At 42.6% G+C, this 20,855-nt stretch overlaps 1 protein-coding gene across 12 annotated transcripts in view; it reads right to left on the reverse strand.

Annotated features, from left to right (window-relative positions):
- The window catches only part of RYR3 (ryanodine receptor 3), a 582,715-nt gene that overhangs the window by 45,559 nt on the left and 516,301 nt on the right, over window positions 1–20,855 (reverse strand). For 11 of the 12 annotated variants that reach the window (XR_016217200.1, XM_089309149.1, XM_070053265.2 and 8 more), the window contains 6 exons: window positions 14,013–14,100; window positions 13,820–13,912; window positions 5,284–5,454; window positions 4,928–4,987; window positions 2,220–2,351; window positions 1,682–1,794 (listed from right to left, as the gene is read on the reverse strand). Coding sequence is in view for 11 of the 12 variants with exons in the window: in XM_089309149.1 (XP_089165275.1) it covers window positions 1,682–1,794; window positions 2,220–2,351; window positions 4,928–4,987; window positions 5,284–5,454; window positions 13,820–13,912; window positions 14,013–14,100 (657 nt within the window). In the remaining variant the exon portion in view is untranslated. 12 annotated transcript variants of the gene reach the window in all.

The raw sequence follows: 20,855 nt of genomic DNA on the forward strand, positions 1-20,855 counted from the left end.
ACAGGTTTTCTTTTAAAAACTAACATCAAAGAAACAGTTTCCACACATTAAAATAAATCCCTTTAGCCCTTTAGTTTGGAAAAATCCATGCAACTTGGACCGTCACAAGATGAGGATAGGAGTGGTCGCCACCATCAGTTTCTTAGTGAGTTAGTTGTTGCTATTGTTATGAAGTCTACTTGCAGTCCACCATGCTAGACAGAACACCCAGAACAATCCTCATAACACAAGAGTCAGGGATGGCCACATGTTTCATCAAGGACACAGTGAATTCCTGGACTTTCTCTTACTCATACAATTCTCATACAAAAACTCATATGACTGAAGGAGTAGCCTGGGTACTAACATTTTCACTGGATTTAGAAATTAATGTTTATTTTTGAGAGATGTCATTTCTGCCCAGCTGGCTTGGCCCTGGAGACATGTGCTTGGTTAGATCTGAGCTCTTCTGGAGGTCATGTTAGCACAGTTTCAGGGAGGGATCTCAGCCAGCGAGAAGAACAAATGCTTATGGTGTTTCAATACTTCTAAAAACAAACAAAAATCCAATGCATTTTTCCCTTTTTACTGGACTACATATTTCACTTTTCTACTAGGATTTTAATTTTCTGCTTTTTTAATTCATGAATTCGGTTGGAGCCTAATTCCCTTGCAAAGACAGGGATTTCTTTTTTCAAGAGCAAGTATTCATCTCAGAAGACTTGATTCTCAATAATTTCAAAGACCCTAATTAGGAAAGCTCAGTTGGCCAGCTGGCTCAGGATAGGGTTACAGGACACTCTGGACAAATGATGGCAAAGTAAAATGTCAAGTATAGGAATGGTACTTTATCTGATATTCCAAAGAAATACATTTACATGGGATTCAGAATATACTTGTCCAAGTCAGTTTACTTTCCCTAACCAGGGGAGACTGTTCCCAGTGATGTGAAAGTTGATGTAGTGGAGACTGATATTCAATCAGCAGCTTTGCTTATTGATCACAGAACTTCTTCCATCCTGCGATCAGTCTGGGGTTGGAAATGTTGCCTACAGCCAAAGACACTGAGTCCATCTCAGTGCTCAATGGTGGCCGAGTCTGCCACTGAGACTCTTTCCTTTGTTGAAACAGGATGTGTCACATCCTTTTCAAAAAAGCCTTTGTGGATGTTTGCTTCAAAGGATGGACTTACACACTAGGTATGGGCATTGTGCTCCAAAGTAACCTTTGTTTCATCTTGATGGGATGCTGTGCTAAAAGATCTCAAGTTATGTTTCTGCATCTGCCACAGGAATAGTGATGTTAGTTTCAAGTGTCTGTGTAGAGAAATACTGTGTGACTTGTTGGTGGAATTTGGGGTAAAATGTTTTAGAAAACAGTCCCACTTTCCCAGAAGCCTTTATCTCCTCACAGTGAATCCCACCTTAGCAAAAGTAGACAGCCTCCACATACTTACTTGGCCAACTTACGGTGCAAAATGAACAGGCACGGGGCCCTAGGGAATCTTACTTAATTTTAATTTTTGTGCTTACCTCATGGCTTAGCAGGCCATTGTGCTATGAAGATGACAATGCCTCCATGGGTCAAAGAGTCCAATTTTTATTTCTTAGATCAAGAATGAAAGGGCCAGAAGATAGCATAGGAGAATACCTTAATTCCCATTACTGGCTCCTAAGCCAGAAGCAAATGACAGAATACTGACCTGGGAAGGTTATAGAGAGGGGCCATCCTGAAACAGGCCACCACTGCCCGTTTCCGTTGCTTTGACAATAGTTTGTGCCAGACGGCCTTCTTGGATCTCAAAGGCTGTTCTACCTGAGAAGAAATCACATGGATAGGTACCTATTAGGCTGATCTGGGGGCAGAAGACAGCTACCTGTGCCCCAGACTTCTTAACCATGAAAGAATATTGACTTCTAAATTATGGTTGGCAAAATATACCTAGCAGTAGATGGTTCAGTTTGTGAACATCTTAGGGTTTCTCTCTTTGCCTACTGCTTTTGCCATTGATTGCTTAATAGCAGCTTTGCAAATGGCAGGGTGCTTATATGGGTCATTTGAATTCATGGTGAGAACTTGTAAAATACTAGGAACGGAAAGAACTAAGGGAGGGTCTACTACCATAAGGCAAACAAGGGACATTAGGGATGATCTTTGCCCCTTGTTTCCTCAGTCTTGTGAAGGAAGCTTTAACTGAGAGATGAGTGGAGAGGATTGTATTCCTCACGGAGGTTCCTCACCTGTTCCAGGTGGAAGACAGCTGCTGAAATTCTCTGCACACGCTCCACAGTCTTTTCTGGATTGGAAGGCTCTTCACTTTTCAGAACATCCTTGTAGAGATTCAGTTGCCATTTTACAGCTGGGTCATCAGACTGAAAATTGAAACACACTGTGAGATGAGCAATTTCCTGTACCACCTGGACTGAAAGGGACTTTTACTCCTACCAAGCTTTCATAGCAATCAAGACTCTTATGTGTTGCTTGTCTATCATTTTCTCAGATATTGTCTTCTGGAACATTAAAAATGTTATAGAGGAACTAACCTCAATGTCTTTTAACTCTCTGGTCACAGTTTCTATCCCTGTATCTCTGTGCTACATTTTGGATGATTTCCTTAAAATAGCCTTCTAATTCATAAATTCTCTTTTCAGCTATATCTAGTTTATTTTTTAACTCATTGAGTTTTTGACTATAATTTCATTTTTATAATCACAATGAATTCTTTAAAAATTTAATTTATACAAGTTTCAGGCCATAGCAGGGAGATGGATGGGAAGAGGAGCATTCGGGACTAGAATTGGTGCCCTTATGGGATGCTGGTGCTGCAGGCATAGGTTTAGCCCACTATGCTACAGCGCCAACTCCCTGAATTCTTTTTAAAAACTCATCTTTTCTTCTCCTCTAAATAATAACATCTAATTATTGCCTTTTGGATTCCACTGTTCTTTTTATCTCTTTAAATTTTCAAACTTTATTTATGTTTAAGTCCCTTTCTAGTGTTTCTTATGCTTAAAGCTTTCTCTTTCTTACATTTATTGGCCATCTAATGCTAGTTCATTTCTTTTTTTTTAAATTTTTTTAATTTAGTAAATACAAATTTCCAAAGTACAGTTTATGGATAACAATGGCTCCCCCCCCAACATTTTCCCTCCCATTTGCACCCCTCCCATCTCCCGCTCCCTCTCCCCTTCCATTCACATCAAGATTCATTTTCAATTATCTTTATATACAGAAGATCAATTCAGTATATATTAAGTAAAGATTTCATCAGTTTGCACCCACACAGAAACACAAAGTGTAAAATACTGTTTCAGTACTAGTTATAGCATTACTTCACATTGAACAACACATTAAGGACAGATCCCACATGAGGAGTAAGTACACAATGACTCCTGTTGTTGACTTAACAATTTGACACTCTTGTTTATGGCGTCAGTAATCTCCCTAGGCTCTAGTCATGAGTTGCCAAGGCTATGGAAGCCTTTTGAGTTCGCCAACTTCGATCTTATTCCGACAGGGTCATAGTCAAAGTGGAAGTTCTCTCCTCCCTTCAGAGAAAGGTACCTCCTTCTTTGATGGCCCCATTCTTTCTACTGGGATCTCACTCGCAGAGATCTTTCATTTAGGTCTTCTGTTTTTGTTTTTTTTTTTCAGAGTGTCTTGGCTTTCCATGCCCAAAATACTCTCATGGGCTCTTCAGCCATATCTGAATGCCTTAAGGGCTGATTATGAGGCCAGAGTGCTATTTAGGACATCTGCCATTCTATGAGTCTGCTGTGTATCCCGCTTCCCATGATGGATCGTTCTCTCCCTTTTTTTATTCTATCAGTTAGTATTAGCAGACACTAGTCTTGTTTGTGTGATCCCTTTGACTCTTAGACCTATCAGTGTGATCAATTGTGAACTGAAATTGATCACTTGGACTAGTGAGATGGCATTGGTACATACCACTTTGATGGGATTGAATTGGAATCCCCTGGCACGTTCCTAACTCCACCATTTGGGGCAAGTCCAATTGAGCATGTCCCAAATTGTACATTTCTTTATGTGCTTTGTAATATTTTTTGTATGAGTTTGTCTTTAGGAGGAGTTTTATTTTTTGGCATCTCAGCTTGTATTTCAGGAGCTGAAGAGTCTCCAAGTGATTTTATAGCTATCTCTTCAGGAGACTTATGGCTTTCACAGGTCCAAAGCTAATTTTATGCAAGTTTCCTGTTCTGCATTTATGCACAGTATGTGTCATTAAGTCCCAAATGCCTCTTCCTTTAAGGTTATTAAAAACTCCTGGGCCATCAAAGAAGGAGGTACCTTTCTCTGAAGGGAGGAGAGAACTTCCACTTTGACTATGACCCTGTCGGAATAAGATCGAAGTTGGCGAACTCAAAAGGCTTCCATAGCCTTGGCAACTCATGACTAGAGCCTAGGGAGATTACTGACGCCATAAACAAGAGTGTCAAATTGTTAAGTCAACAACAGGAGTCATTGTGTACTTACTCCTCATGTGGGATCTGTCCTTAATGTGTTGTTCAATGTGAAGTAATGCTATAACTAGTACTGAAACAGTATTTTACACTTTGTGTTTCTGTGTGGGTGCAAACTGATGAAATCTTTACTTAATATATACTGAATTGATCTTCTGTATATAAAGATAATTGAAAATGAATCTTGATGTGAATGGAAGGGGAGAGGGAGCGGGAGATGGGAGGGGTGTAAGTGGGAGGGAAAATGTTGGGGTGGGGGAGCCATTGTAATCCATTAACTGTACTTTGAAAATTTATATTTACTAACTAAAAAATAAATAAAAAAATAAATAAAAACTCTTGCCCCAAGATACATATATGGTCTGGAAAAACTATGAATTCTCCCTAAATCAAGTAAACTAAGCAGAGGGGTGGAGTCGGCAGCCAAAGGAGAGCCTGGTGAGTTCTGTGTCTTCTTGCAGCATCACCTTTTCTTGCAAGTGCAAGTTATTCCGCAGATGTTCCTTGACCTCTTCATCTGTGTCCCTCTGTAGAAACAGAGATTACATTTTATCCCTTGGGATCACTGTGGAAATGTGAAGTGGGGTGCAGAGATGGATTGTTGGGATATTTATTAGAAGAAGAAAAATCACAGATATTTGTTCAAAGGGTACACACTGACTCCCAAACCAGCTTTAAGGGTGAGGGTGTGCACCTCCATACGCCTTGGTTTCTGTTTATCTCTTCCTCCCCCTGGCCTACCTCACCCCAAGAAGGAGGGACCCCGGGCCCATCACTCCCATCACTGATATCACATGCTCAGTCCAACGACAGGGCAGCTTACGTAGCTGTATCGGGATTTGGCAAGGGAGATCAGCTCCTGGTCGCCTGGAGTGCACATATTCAAGCCGATGGGCAGCATTTTCTTGAGTGCAGCCACGATGAGGGAGGTCTGGATGGAATACAGGTCTCCCCTCCGCTTTGTCTTCTTCCGCTCCTGGTCCTGTCCTCCAGACTAGGAGATGATGTTGAAATAAAGAGAGGGGCTCAGTGACCCTCTGAAATGAACTGCCTCAACTCAGAGCAGCCTGCTGCCTTGTGGCCCTGCCATACAGGACAGCCCTCACTACATTTCAAAGGACAGTAGAGGCAGTGTGTTAAAGGTAAGCTAGATGGCCACAAAATACTAGTTCTAATGCTGAGTATTTTTATGCACACACACACAGAACCACATAACTAGACACACATCACAGACATCTACAGTCTTCACTCATTCACTTCTGGACCAAATGGCCAAGTAAACTGGTCTTTTGCAAAAAGAAGAAACTGATAACTGACAAAATCACCTAAGAAAAGAACAGGGAATTCTAGTGCTGGGGAATGAGTAAAACTTTGAAAAACATCTACTGCAGAAAGATTTGCCTGTGTTTCTAGGGCTGAGCAGGGTCCTGGAGTACCAGCATCCCATGTGGCCCTGCCACCATGAGGCAATGCAGGTGGATGTATTCCATAGTGAATCCTCTGGCCAGCAAAACCCAAACATTGCCTGTCATTTATATGTACAAGTTTCAGGGGCCCTTATGCTCCATGCTTCAAAACACCAGGTCAGCCTCTCGGATGGCAGTGGGAGGGGCAAGACTGAGTGAGTCCTGTCACTAGTGAGCACTTTCTAGCTTCCTCGCAGGTTCTGTCATTGGTGTGGATTCTAAAGGTTTTCTATCTCAGAGCAAAACTCATTTATAGTCTAAATTACCTTTGAAAATGCCTCTGACCATCCACATGGGACAGAATCTGCTTAAATGTATATAAACTGGGTGGTAAATGGATGTACAGATGTAAAATGCAAATGGTAACACACAGGACACAACTGAATAAACAGGCTTGAAATGTAACCATGTGGATCAGATTATTTCCTGCTCACTTTCTATTTGATCTGGCCAACTCTTATGTTGTTCTAATCATAAATGATGCCTACAAGATGAGACTCCAATGTGCCTGCTACTTACACAACATTTCTAATCCTCTCAGCAACCTTGAATATTATCAAGTCAGTTTTATAAATGAGAATATGATGCTCAGGAAATGTAAGTAATGTTCCCAAGGCCACACAGAACTACAGTGTCTGAGCCAAACTCCAGAGGCAAGTCTGTCTCACCAGGGCTCCATTTTCCTTTTCTAAGAACTACATATGGACTGGTTCCTGCACCTCTGTACCTGTATTCTCTACCACATCCCTAGAGCAAAGGGCTTGGGACAATGGTAGCAGACACACATTAAGATCAGAAAGACAAAATTTTCCACAGAACAACCTATAGGGGTAACAAGAAAGTTGTCCCAGGGTTTACTCTACCATATACATATTTCATGCAAAAACTCATGGCTGACTGTTGAATTCTAACTCTTGAGTTTAGTCCCTGGAGGATTCCCCTTGAATCATGGGAGCCTTGTACAAGAGGCAGAACACATGTATAGTGTCAAAGGGCTGGAGTTACTAACAGAAACTAGGACTCTGACCCTGGGTGGCACTGCAGAGGGACAAGTCTCTAAGGCTCACTAGCCCTGCCAGTCATCCCATCTCTGTGTGTGCTTTGGCTGCCAAATGAGAGGGCAGCTGGGGGATGGAGCAGAGACAGCAAGGAGACCTCAGTTAGGGCGAGGCTTGGTTGGCTTCCCCGGCTTCCCCTCTCCAAGGGTGGGTAGGCCTACATTCATTCTTTTGACAGGCAGTTGTCTCCCCTGTCGCAGGCCTGGGGACCTCCAGATGGGACAAATCCATCCTGTACCACCCCCATGGTGATCACAGTGCAGAGGGGGCCAGAGCCCGGCACCTCTAATACTAGGACAGAAAAGACACGTCATGCATTTGACCTGTACCTTTACTTGCATGGCCTGTGTGGAAAGACAAAAGAAAAGAAACAAGGAGAAGAGTCAGTCAGTAAAAGCAGGGCTCTAAAGCAAATGTACCACATGTTAGTCACAGCTTCTTAGCCCCAGTTTCTCAGCCAGCACCAGAAACTCAACCGTTCTGCAAGTCAGTTGAGCATGGCATGGAGAGCAAGTGAGAGGTTAGGATGGAGGTTAGTTTGATCACAAGGCCCTACATCCAGGCCAAGCAACCCATCCCAGGGGAGAAGTCCACTCTGAGACCACCCTTCTAGAGGGTATGGCACTGAGGCTTGACCTGGGGTAGTCTTCAGTTCTGTTCACTAGGATGAATTCATTAATTTCAAGTCATTCCCCCCATGACCAGGGTGGGCTACAGACAATATGTCCCATAACCAAATACATGGATTTTCTTTCTTCCTCCTACCTACCACATAATTGACCCTAGCAGATCTGTGGTTATAGAAAGAAAAGGGAGAGCGGAGCTAAGGGGCTTATACTTCTGCTAAAAGATTTGCCTTAAAACAAGTTCTCTAGGAATAGTTAAGGTTATTCAGGATCACCCACAATGCAAAGGATGAAGGTTTTTTTCTTCTAATTCTGTGATCTTAGTTCAAAGGCTCCTATGGGTAACAGATTCTTCCCATGTTGCTAGGATTAGTTAACTCATTGCAATTCTCCTAATTTCAATTTCTATACCTTCAAAATAATACCATATTTCTACACTTAAGTAAAAAATTATCACCATTAGTTTATGACAAAAGTTGATTTTATATATAAACCTTAAAGCAAAAATACTTTTAAGGGATAAAGGAGTTTGAGGAGGACACACCACATATTGGTGTTTTGCACAGATGGGGCAGGGAACATTCTATCAATTCATGAACAAAGGCAAATCGTACCACTGGAAGTTCATATGCCATTTGAGAGGGAAAAGTGGAGACAAGTCAACTCAACATTAAAATTACAGGAAAAGGAGATTTCCTGGAAAGTTGTCTGAGAAAGAAGAGGGAAGGAAGGAAGGAGCTGGAAGAAAGGGAGAGATGGAGCAGGGTGCGGAAGAGAGAGGGAGAAAAGAGAAGGGAAAAGAGAGAGGGTGAGGGAGAGAGCAAGGGAAGGGAAGAGAGACAAGGAGGGGGAATGGGGAGAGACATGGAGTGGGAAAGAAGGAGTGAGCAAGAGAAGTAAGAGAAGGGAGGAGGAGTAGCACAGGGAACGAGAGGATAGAGAGAGGGATAAGGTGGTGGGGAGACACACAGAGAGAGGACATGGCCAATGCAGAGTGTACATGTGCATGAGTGTGAGAGAGGGGCCAATGCAGAGTGTACATGTGCATGTCTATGAGTGTGCGAGAGGGGCCAATGCAGAGTGTACATGTGCATGTGTATGAGTGTGCGAGAGGGGCCAATGCAGAGTACACATGTGCATGTGTATGAGTGTGCGAGAGGGGCCAATGCAGAGTGTACATGTGCATGTCTATGAGTGTGCGAGAGTGGCCAATGCAGAGTGTACATGTGCATGTGTATGAGTGTGAGAGGGGCCAATGCAGAGTGTACATGTACATGTGTATGAATGTGAGAGGGGCAATGTAGAGTGTACATGTACATGTGTATGAGTGTGAGAGAGGGGCCAATGCAGAGTACACATATACATGTGTATGAGTGTGCGAGAGGGGCCAATGCAGAGTGTACATGTGCATGTCTATGAGTGTGCGAGAGGGGCCAAGGCAGAGTGTACATGTGCATGTCTATGAGTGTGCGAGAGGGGCCAAGGCAGAGTGTACATGTGCATGTCTATGAGTGTGCGAGAGGGGCCAATGCAGAGTGTACATGTGCATGTGTATGAGTGTGCGAGAGGGGCCAATGCAGAGTGTACATGTGCATGTCTATGAGTGTGCGAGAGGGGCCAAGGCAGAGTGTACATGTGCATGTCTATGAGTGTGCGAGAGGGGCCAAGGCAGAGTGTACATGTGCATGTGTATGAGTGTGCGAGAGGGGCCAATGCAGAGTGTACATGTGCATGTGTATGAGTGTGCGAGAGGGGCCAATGCAGAGTGTACATGTGCATGTCTATGAGTGTGCGAGAGGGACCAAGGCAGAGTGTACATGTGCATGTGTATGAGTGTGCGAGAGGGGCCAATGCAGAGTGTACATGTGCATGTGTATGAGTGTGCGAGAGGGGCCAAGGCAGAGTGTACATGTGCATGTGTATGAGTGTGCGAGAGGGGCCAAGGCAGAGTGTACATGTGCATGTGTATGAGTGTGCGAGAGGGGCCAATGCAGAGTGTACATGTGCATGTCTATGAGTGTGCGAGAGGGGCCAAGGCAGAGTGTACATGTGCATGTCTATGAGTGTGCGAGAGGGGCCAATGCAGAGTGTATATGTGCATGTCTATGAGTGTGAGAGGGGCCAAGGCAGAGTGTACATGTGCATGTGTATGAGTGTGAGAGGGGCCAATGCAGAGTGTACATGTGCATGTGTATGAGTGAGAGAGAGGGGCCAATGCAGAGTGTACATGTGCATGTGTATGAGTGTGCGAGAGGGGCCAATGCAGAGTGTACATGTGCATGTGTATGAGTGTGTGAGAGGGGCCAATGCAGAGTGTACATGTGCATGTGTATGAGTGTGCGAGAGGGGCCAATGCAGAGTGTACATGTGCATGTGTATGAGTGTGCGAGAGGGGCCAATGCAGAGTGTACATGTGCATGTGTATGAGTGTGCGAGAGGGGCCAATGCAGAGTGTACATGTGCATGTCTATGAGTGTGCGAGAGGGGCCAATGCAGAGTGTACATGTGCATGTCTATGAGTGTGCGAGAGGGGCCAATGCAGAGTGTACATGTGCATGTCTATGAGTGTGCGAGAGGGGCCAAGGCAGAGTGTACATGTGCATGTCTATGAGTGTGCGAGAGGGGCCAATGCAGAGTGTACATGTGCATGTGTATGAGTGAGAGAGAGGGGCCAATGCAGAGTGTACATGTGCATGTGTATGAGTGAGAGAGAGGGGCCAATGCAGAGTGTACATGTGCATGTGTATGAGTGTGCGAGAGGGGCCAATGCAGAGTGTACATGTGTATGAGTGAGAGAGAGGGGCCAATGCAGAGTGTACATGTGCATGTGTATGAGTGTGCGAGAGGGGCCAATGCAGAGTGTACATGTGTATGAGTGAGAGAGAGGGGCCAATGCAGAGTGTACATGTGCATGTGTATGAGTGTGCGAGAGGGGCCAATGCAGAGTGTACATGTGCATGTGTATGAGTGTGAGTGGAGAAAGTGTAAGAGAACTAGCAAGCATGACCGAGCACAAATGCAAGAATAAAGGAAATGAAAACAAGAGAAAAGAAGTGAGGTAAAGAATCAAAGAGAAAAAAAATGAGAAAGAGAGGCAAATGGGGCCACAAGAAAGCTTGCACATTAGGTTGTATATGTCCTTGGAAAAACTGTCTTCTAAAATAACTCCTGTCCTTTTTCAACCCACAGAAATCATACTCCATGGGGTGAAGTGGCTTTAAACCATGAGGCATTCTAATATTTCCCTGCATCACAACTCTTTTTATTTCACTGTTTATAATAACCTTGGCCAAGAAACTGGCATTTCTTGGGCTAAACGTGTTCTAACTTACCATTCCCCTCCGAGGAAGATGCTGGCATTTTTCCAGAAAACAAAACAAGTTTAAAAACAAAACAAAAAATACTTGCTCAGCTTACTTACAATTAGCTTAATATATATTTGCAAACTGGTGTTATATAAACAAAATATACAATGAGTTCTCCAAAATAAAATCTGCATTAGCTGCCAGAAAAATAAGTTGAGCTGACCTTCAATTCATCAAGTATGAATGGTGTGGCCCACTGTATATTTTCCATTCACAATGGCATGTGCAGTGTGTGTGGCATGCAGCATTCACGTACACATCTTCCACAAAGGCTGCCATGGGCACTGAGGCCAATTTCCTTTATACAACACCAGAATTCAAGTAAGAGTGGAGGTAAAGGCAAGCACAGGTGACAGATGACTACTCAGATCAGGTAGTAGAGAGAACAGAAGATTGCAGGGAAGCCAAGGCTATGGGGATTATATTGCTGACAAAGAAGAACACCACTCCTCTGGCTCTTCAGCATGTAGTTCCGTATTTAAAAAATAACAGAAGTGTTTGTGATTCATTGTTTATGGGAACATGGCATCTCTCAGTGCGAAACAGTGTACTGCATTTATCAAATATCTTTCTAAGCTAGAGATATTGCTAAAAACTGACTTTTAATCAGAGTATCTTAGAGCTGCAGAAAGTCAGGGAGTAAGTTCAATTTCATTCCATAGATTGATAAATTAGAGTGCAGCGGAGTGAGTGATGCAAAGGCTGGGCCAAGGGTAGGATTGAGCTTCCTTTGAGTTTCCAGCCAATGTTCTACTATCCTGTGTCCCGGAACAATGTGAAAACTTATCACCTTGAGGAGCACTGCACATACTATTTAGCATGTAGGGGTTCCCCTCATATCCATTACATTGTAACTTTGACCCTATTCCATGTGAGTCAAAAAATACTGTCTTACAGCATCAATGGAAAAAACATGAGAGTTTGCATCTGCAGACTAACCTTACCAAAGAAAGAAGATGCCCAGATCCTGAACATGACCACGCTCTGACAATGCAAGCACTTCCGTTTCCTTATTCAATCATGTGAATGAACCAAGTATCCGGTTATTTTGTTAGCAAGTGAGTTTTGAATGTCATTTTCTGTCACCTTATCTCTTTCCAAAAGAAAACCAAGGACTCTGAGTATCCATTCCTCACCAGAGGGCTGAGGTATCTTTGCCATTTCTGCTCATCTGTGTTTCTAATCCTTGTTATCACAGTCACTTCCATTGCTTTGCTGCCATCCCTTGAAAATCACAAAAGATGCTAACCAATTCAGCCCTGAGCCAGCAAATCTACCTGAAGCTGAAGATAGCTTGGAAACTGCCTAGGATTTGCTGACCCTATAATACATGAGTCAAAGGAGAGTTTGTGATGGCTATAGAAGACTGAAGAGGAAGTTCAGATAAGCTCAGTATCCTAGGGAGATGGAGTCTGAAAAACCCTACCTTATGTAACCTCACGCAAGCTGCAGCTGTGGTTACTAAAAGGGTGAATAATTTTTGAAAAATCAAACAAAAGTGTCCAAAGCACAAAAGGATCCACCATAAGGGTCCTTGGCAGTCAAGATTCCCATTGAAAGTCTTTCTGCTTTTCATACGTGCAATTTTGTTGGTTAAACTTTGTGAAGCAGTGCATATTAAAAAAGTGTATAGTCAGGTATACTTGGAGTATATCTTAAATTCTCCAGTCAGTTTTTGAACACTGGGAGGTATTAGTATCAACACATCCAAAAGATGGAAGAGATGGAAAGTTCAGAGTCATTGTCATTGACTAGAGCTAGTCACACTCTAGTGGAGCTGTGGGTGCTGAAGTTTTCATTTTCAGTATAACAACGCCCCTTGTCTGTAGCTCTATATACACAGGTTCTCCATCCCAAGTGGTTATTTGGAAATATGCCCGAGGAAGGTATTCACTACAAAGCTATGATTCTCATCTTTCCAGAACTGACTTTGACTTCTCCACCATGCATATTCCACCTTCATGTTCCTCAAGGGCAGCACTGCACCAGCAATGAAAGAGATACACATCTCAGGCATTACAGGTCAGTTACACTTGACATATACCTCAACCATTGCGGAGAAACATTTCTCAGAGTCGAGGCTAAGCCATAATTGCTGGTAACAAAACTTCGCATTTAAGTAGGTTTTGCTTTGCTGTGTACACCTGAGAGTTCTTTCCAATCAAAATAATAAAGCCTCATTGTGCAGAGCTATCTCAGGAGGAGCTAGGAGGCCCATGTCTACCTCTGTAGTCCTGCTACACTCCACCCTATAGGTTACTCTGTTTTCAGACAGATGTCTGTTATGCCCCTTTTCAAACATTCCTGGAGAGAGATGGAGAAGTATTTGGCTTTCTGAACGCAACTGTCATGGAAAATAAAACGGAAGGCATTAGGAGGTCAACACAGCTGAAATAAAACAAGTATTGAGTGTTCCAGATAGGAGGGAACCAAGCATAATGTTAGAGTATATGTGCTATTGAAATCTTCAAAGCAAGGTCATTTCCTCTTAGCTAATCCAAAGGTGGCTGCAGGCGTATGTATTTCTGTAGTTCCACTACACAGGAGGTAGTTCTATTTCAAAACCACCAACTTTGTTTTGGAGACCTCTCAAATGCCTTAGGCAAGGCTTGGAACTTCAACTGTCTACATACAAGCAGCTCTTTATTCACAGAATGTGATGACCATGCTTATTTTAGAGCGTTTTTTTTTCTGGATCATTCTCAAAGAAACGACAGTAGAGACTGTGGATTATGTGGTCTGCCCTAAGTGTACTCAGTGCTAATTTTTAAAACATATAAAACAGATACAAGTCATGGGTGAGGACAACATTGGAGTTTTTGCAGTTGATTTCTAAGGACTTACTTTTGACATCTTGCTTTTGCTGTCTCCAGTTAAAAATGCCAAGTTATTAATTTCATTCTGAATCACAAAATTTTGTTCTTCCCTCTTGAAGTTCTAAACAGGGAGAAATAGAAAAGAAAATATTACAAAAATGTTTCCCAAGGTGTATACCTTTCTCAGCCAAGCTAAATCCAGGGCACAAATCTATCCTTACATGTGATTTACACCACAGGATGAAGACCTCTGCCACCATGCGGAAGAGTTGGTCAGAATCCCCATCAGGGCTTTTGAGCCAGTTGGATCTGGATTGAAAAGTGAATGAATAGAGACATGAAACTCAGTAAGGATTAAAATCTTCATAAAAATTATGTGTACATTCAGATAAAACTGAATTTCCTTCTGAAGGCAATCAGCAGAGTGTAAGTGTTAATATACTCCTGTGGCTCCCCCTCTTCGCGGAGGAACGACACAGGACCCTGCGCTGTTCTTTTGTCTGCTCGGCCCTCCCCGGGTTTGCTGCTGGTTCTTCCCGGGTTGGCTGCCGTCCCTCCACCTCCGTGGAGGGGCGGGCCCCCCTGCCACTTTCCCCACTTCCACAGGGGAGCGGCACACCGCCGGCCGGCTCTCTCGGGGGCTGCTCAGGTGTTCCTCAGATGTTTCTAGTGCATGTTGTCTCTCTCCTCCTTTATATCCTCTTCCACCAATCCCAACTCTGCTACCCACATGCCGAGTACACTGCTCTCCTCCAATCAGGAGCAGGATCAGCTCCTGCAGGTCATCACTCAAGTTGGCGAGAGGCAGCTGCGTAGAAGCTGTTTACTCCTCTCCCAGCGCCATATTGTGGGAGAGCAGATGCATAGAATAAGTCTTAATTTGAGTAACAGTCTAGTCCGAGTTGCTCCCCACAACTTCTTTACACTTAGAGGCATATACTTGGGAGCATTTTTGAAGGACCTTCAATAACGCATTTTACTGAAGAATTCAAGGGTGATCTCAGCAAATAGATGTCAGAAGTTAAATTTTAAAATTATCAAGAGTGGATTTTATTTCTTCTTTAAACTGATAAGTTGATTAAAGCTTAAATTCTACATTTTAGGACAGGCTGGCTCTGATACTTAGGCCACCAAAACAAGGGAAGTCTTGTTCACTATGACATCTAATCCTGTATTTGACACATTGTGGTTAAGCCTCTGAAATTTTGAGCACTGTAAATAGTTCACCCTGCCCCACCCTTCTCTCAAAGCCAGTTTTATGAATGGGATTTTTTTTTTGACAGGCAGAGTGGACAGTGAAAGAGAGAGACAGAGAGAAACGTTTTCCTTTTGCCGTTGGTTCACCCTCCAATGGCCGCCGCGCCGCGCTGATCTGAAGGCAGGAGCCAGGTGCTTCTCCTGGTCTCCCATGGGGTGCAGGGCCCAAGCACTTGGGCCATCCTCCGCTGCACTCCCTGGCCGTAGCAGAGAGCTGGCCTGGAAGAGGGGCAACTGGGACAGTATCCGGCGCCCCGACTGGGACTAGAATCCGGTGTACCGGCGCCGCAAGGCAGAGGATTAGCCTATTGAGCCATGGCGCCGGCCATGCATGGAATTTTTAAGACAGTACATTTTCCACTATGATTTGAAGCATATGAGTAGAGAACAAATATTTCCCATGTCCTCTCAACTGGTGTGAAAATTCCCTATAGATAGGTATTACTCATCTTTTAAAATAGTTTTAAAAACTAGCCTACATTGAGAAATTTTACAGTAGCAGCAAGATTACACTGCAATAGAATGCAGTCATTTTCTATAAGTTGTCTTGCCCCTCAATGTTTTATACATTTTATTTTTTAAGATTTTATTTATTTATTTGAGAGGTAGAGTTACAGACAGTGAGAGGGAGAGACAGAGAGAAAGGTCTTCTATCCACTGGTCCACTCCCTAAATGGCTGCAATGGCTGGACCTGAGTTGGAGCCAGGAGCCCTGACATGGGTGCAGGAGTCCAAGCACTTGGGCCATCTTCTATTGCTTTCCCAGGCCAGAGCAAAGAGCTGGAATGGAAGAGCAGCAGCTGGGACTACAATAGGTGCCCATATGGGATGCCGATGCCGCAGGTGGAGGATTAACCTGTCTTGCACATTTTAATTAAATTATGTTTTTAAAGGGCTGGGTCAGTTGCCACTTTTGAATACTTACAGAGTAACTTAAAGGTTATTCTGCTACTTAACACTTCTGACACCAACTGTGTCACATTAAGCAATACTTCAACCCCCCAGAAAGAAACCAACTGGAAGTTCTGTAATTTAATTTTGATGCCATCTGGAATTAGTGCACAAGTTAAAGGTTCCGTTCCAGAAGACTGTTGCCAAATTTCAGATGCCAGTTCCAAGTCTCATGTTGTACTTCTGATCAACTGGCTATAAATCAAGGATCATGTAACTCCTTGAGTCCAATAATTTACTAGACTAGCTCACAGAACTCAGGGAAATACATGAATTACTATTTACAGTATGTTATAAATCATACAACTGAGGGACAATCAAATGGAAGAGACATGTAGGGGAAGGTATGGGGAAGAAGCAGGGAGCCTCTGTGCACAGCCCAGGTGTGCAACCCTCCCAATACCTCCAAGTGTTACCAACATGGAAGATCTCCCAAGTCCATGACTAAGGGTTTAGGATGATTGGTTAAACCATAGCCATCAATTATTAAACTCAATATCTAGTCTCTCCTCCTAGGAAGTTGATGGACAGGAAGAGTGTGAGGCTGGAAGTTTCAACCCTTTAATCGCATGGTTGATTCTCCTGGAACCCAGTCCACATCCTTAAAGAATCACCTTATTAGAATAAACTCAGATATTGTTGGAAGAGGCTCAATAGGAACAACAAAAGATATTCCATCCGCCTCCATCATTCAGGAAATTCCAGGGTTGTAGGACTTTGGTGTCAGGAATCAGGGATAAAGACTAATGTATTTCTTAGTAAATCATAATATTGCAGTGACACAAAAATTAATTTTTCTATCATCTTTCTCTTCTTTTTATTTTTTTTTTGACACGCAGAGTTAGACAGTGAGAGAGAGAGAGAGAGAGATAGTGAGAGAGAGAGAGAGACAGAGAGAAAGGTCTTCCTTCTGTTGGTTCACCCCCCAAATGGCTGCTACGGCTGGCGCGCTGCAGCCAGTATGCCACGCCAATCCGAAGCCAGGAGCCAGGTGCTTCCTCCTGGTCTCCCATGTGGGTGCAGCGCCCAAGCACTTGGGCCATCCTCCACTGCCTTCCCGGGCCACAGCAGAGAGCTGGACTGGAAGAGGAGCAACTGGACAGAACCCGGTGCCCCAACTGAGACTAGAACCTGGGGTGCCAGTGCCGCAGGCAGAGGATTAGCCTAGTGAGCCGTAGTGCCGGCCTCTATCATCTTTCTTAAAGAAAAATTTACTTACAAATATTCAGAGGAACCTGATGCCTCTTAACCCAAACAGAGTAACAGTTATCAAAATCCAGTTTCCTATGCCTGGGAACATTAGACTGAATTGCTGCCCTGGGCATTCTTGTATCTCCTGCCCATTCATGGAAAACACCAAGCTAAGACAGAAAGGTAAAAAGACACATGAGGTCAAGACAATTTCTTGATCTGTCTCTTATCTCCTGAAATCTGTACTGCCCCGGGTTCCAGTCTCAGGAACATCCTTATTTGAACTCTCCTGTTTTCTAACTCATCTAGTCTCTCCTTTATACAGTAGACACTATTGGGTGTCTACCCAATACAATTCTCCTCTTTTATAAAAACAAAATCCTATTTTGCTTTTGGTGACATAGTGCCCTTCTAAAGATGTTATTCATCCTCCTTTGAGCTACAACTATGAAACCAAGTCCCTGTATAATGCCTTTGATATAGACAGATAGTAGACATTATGAGACCTTAGTCTCCCATAGTCTCTCAGCCTCCTTTCTTTTTCTTAAAGTTTCTTTGCAAAGCAACCTCTTATTAACTCTCTAAATTGAGGGAGTGCGCATTTGTCTCCTATATAGATAACATTTTTCTTTTTCAAGATCTATTTATTTGAAAGGCAGAGTTAGAAGAGAAGACAGAGACAGAGACACAGAGATCTTCTACCTGCTGGTTCATTCCCCAAATGGCTTCAATGGCCAGGGCTGGGCCAGGACCCCTGGACAGAGCCAAGAGCTTGGTTCAGGGGCCCAAGGACTTGGGACATCCTCTGCTGCTTTCTCAGGCATATTAGCAGGGAGCTGGATCAGAAGAGGAGCGGCCAGGACTTGAACTGGCACCATATGAGATGCCAGCATCATAAATGGCAGCCAGTCCCATATAGATAGTATCTTGATGTTCAGTTTTGTTTGGAAACTTTTTCCAGAAACCCCAGCACAAAAAAATACATGATGGAGACTCACTAGATCTCATCAAAATTCCTAGGAGTACATGCTATCACTGATCAAAGGAGGGCCATGTGCTCTGCATACTAACTAGGGACCTGTGCACAAACTGAACATGTACTTCTTAACTTCAACTTAAAGCTATAAAAGTCTGGGTTTAAGGGACAGCTGCCCAGTTCCTTGCTCTGTGCTTTGCAATATGTTTCTTTCAACACCCCAATGTCAGTGATTGACTTGCCATACACTGGGTGAGTAGACCAGGGTTTTGGGGTTTCTACAATGATTTGAAATAAAAATTATTGGATGGGGCTTTCAGAAAATTCTCTAAAATGAGATCAGATAGCCAAAGGTGGCTTTTTGCCTCTTAGTGCTTTTCTACTTCCTTTCTGGAATGAAAATGTGATGATTTGTCATATTATATCATGAAGTAACTATGGAGATGCCAGCCAATGCTCAAGATATACTTGTAAAGAGACAGGAATGAGAGTCCCCAACAAGGAGTAATCATACTGGTCCTAGATTGGATTTTTTTGGACATGTTTTATGCATGAGATTAAACTTCTCATAAATCATCATAGTCCTCTTTTTATTAGCCAAATGCAATTCAAACTTGAGACACGAGGTTGGTAATTCTTTGTGATCTCTTTTATACTGATTTTTCAGGAGCATTTATTTTCAGGGTCAAGTGTCAAGTTCTATTAGAACTGTCAGCTATTCACTGTTTGGTGTTTTGGATTAAATGATCTCATAGGTTTGCAGTGTGACTTGAATAGGAAGAAGTGAGGGTCATATCCTATCCTGCCAAGGAAAAATATAGCCACTGGGAGTGAGTTGCAAGATCACTGAGAACAAAATTTTAGGTAACATCTCCAGGTGGGAGAAACAGGATGGTTTTGATTTCTTTTCCTTCATGTGGGAATACAGTTTCAACTGAATTAATATTGCTTTGGTCATCTTCCTTAAAATTTTTTTAAAAAAATTGACACACAATAATTTTACATGCTTATGAGGTACAGTATGGCATTTCCTTACATGTATGCAATGTGCAACGGTCAGATTAGGGTAACTAGCATATCTATCACTTCAAATATTGATCGTTTCTTTGTGCTGGGAATATTTAAAATCATCTCTATAAGCTATTTCAAAACATAGAATTATATGTTGTCAATTACAGTTATCCTACTATAGTTGTACTACAGAATATTAGAACTTATTCCTCCTTTCCAACTGTACCCCTGTACCTGTTAACCATCTTCTCTGTCTTCCTCCCTCCTCCACATCATTTGTAGATTCTGGTACCTGCCATTCTACTTTCTATTTCTTTAAGATCAAGTTATCATCCACAAGTAAGACAGACCATGTCTACCTGTACCAGATTTATTTAACATGACCTCCAGCTCTACCCATGTGACTGAAAACATTATTTTATTCTTTTAGGATGAGTAATACTTGATTGTGTAAATATATAGCCCATTTTCTTTATCCATTCATCCAATGATGGAAACCAAGGTTGGCCACATATTCTGGCTATTGTGAATATTTCTGCAATGAACATGTGAGTACCGGTGTCACTTTGACATACTGATCTCATTTGCTTTGAATATATACCCAGTAGTAAGATTGCTGGGTTGCATAGTTGGTAGATCTACTTTTAGATTTTTGAGGAACCTCTATAATGTTCTCCATAATGAGTATCCTAATTTACATTCTCACCAACAGTGTATGTGAATGGCATTTTTTCCCCCAAATCCTCATGAGTATTTGTTTTTGTCTTCTAGAGAACAGCCATTTTAAATGGGGTGAAATTTTATCTTATGGTTTTGATCTGCATTTCCCTGATGATTAGTGATGTTGAGCATTTTCTCTTATATTTATTGGCCTTTTCTATGTCCTGTTTTGAGAAATGTCTGTTCAGGTCATTGCCTATTTTTAAGCCAGATTATGCTTTCCTATGAGTTGAGATCTTTATATATTCATTTTAGAAATTTATCCCTTGCCAGATGAGTAACTTTCTCCCATTCTGTAGGCTGTCTTTTCACTCTGTTGACTATCTCCTTTACCGTACAGAAGTCTTTTTAGTTTGATGTAATAGCATTTGTTAATTTTTGCTTTCGTTGTGTTTTGGAGTCATATAAAAATATTTTCCCAAGCCAATGTTTTAAAATTTATCTTCTATATTTTCCTTAGTGGTTTTGAAGTTTTGTGTCTTACATTTAAGTCTATGTGTGTTGTTTTGGTTATGATAGCTTTGTGTGTGTTGTGGGGGCAAGATGGCAGTATAGCAGTGGGATATTCTGAGTTGTGAGGGGAAAAATGGATACTTAGTGAGCAGAAGGGATACAAGCTGGCAGAAGAATCACAAGAAGTTGGCCCAGGAGTTCACCAGAGACTGCTCAGGTCCATGCTGGGGGAACAGAGGAGGGAGAGGTGGCAGATGTGCAGTGAAGGAGTGGCAGAGGGACTGAGCAAGGAGATTGGTGCCAAATAAAAAATGCAGTGGAATGTCTTAGCAATAGAATAGATAAAACAGAAAAAAGAATATCAGAACTAGAAGACAAAACTTCTGGAAATAATACAGTCAGACCAAATATAAGAACAAGAAATCAGAAAATTAAAAAATCACAGTTGGAGATTTATAAGATTTTATCAAACTACCCTAGGAATTCTGGAAGGTGTGGAAAGAGA

Source organism: Oryctolagus cuniculus, chromosome 12 (genome assembly GCF_051225735.1).
Source record: "Oryctolagus cuniculus isolate XC-2025 breed Fujian yellow rabbit chromosome 12, ASM5122573v1, whole genome shotgun sequence".
Taxonomy (NCBI): Eukaryota; Metazoa; Chordata; class Mammalia; order Lagomorpha; family Leporidae; genus Oryctolagus; species Oryctolagus cuniculus.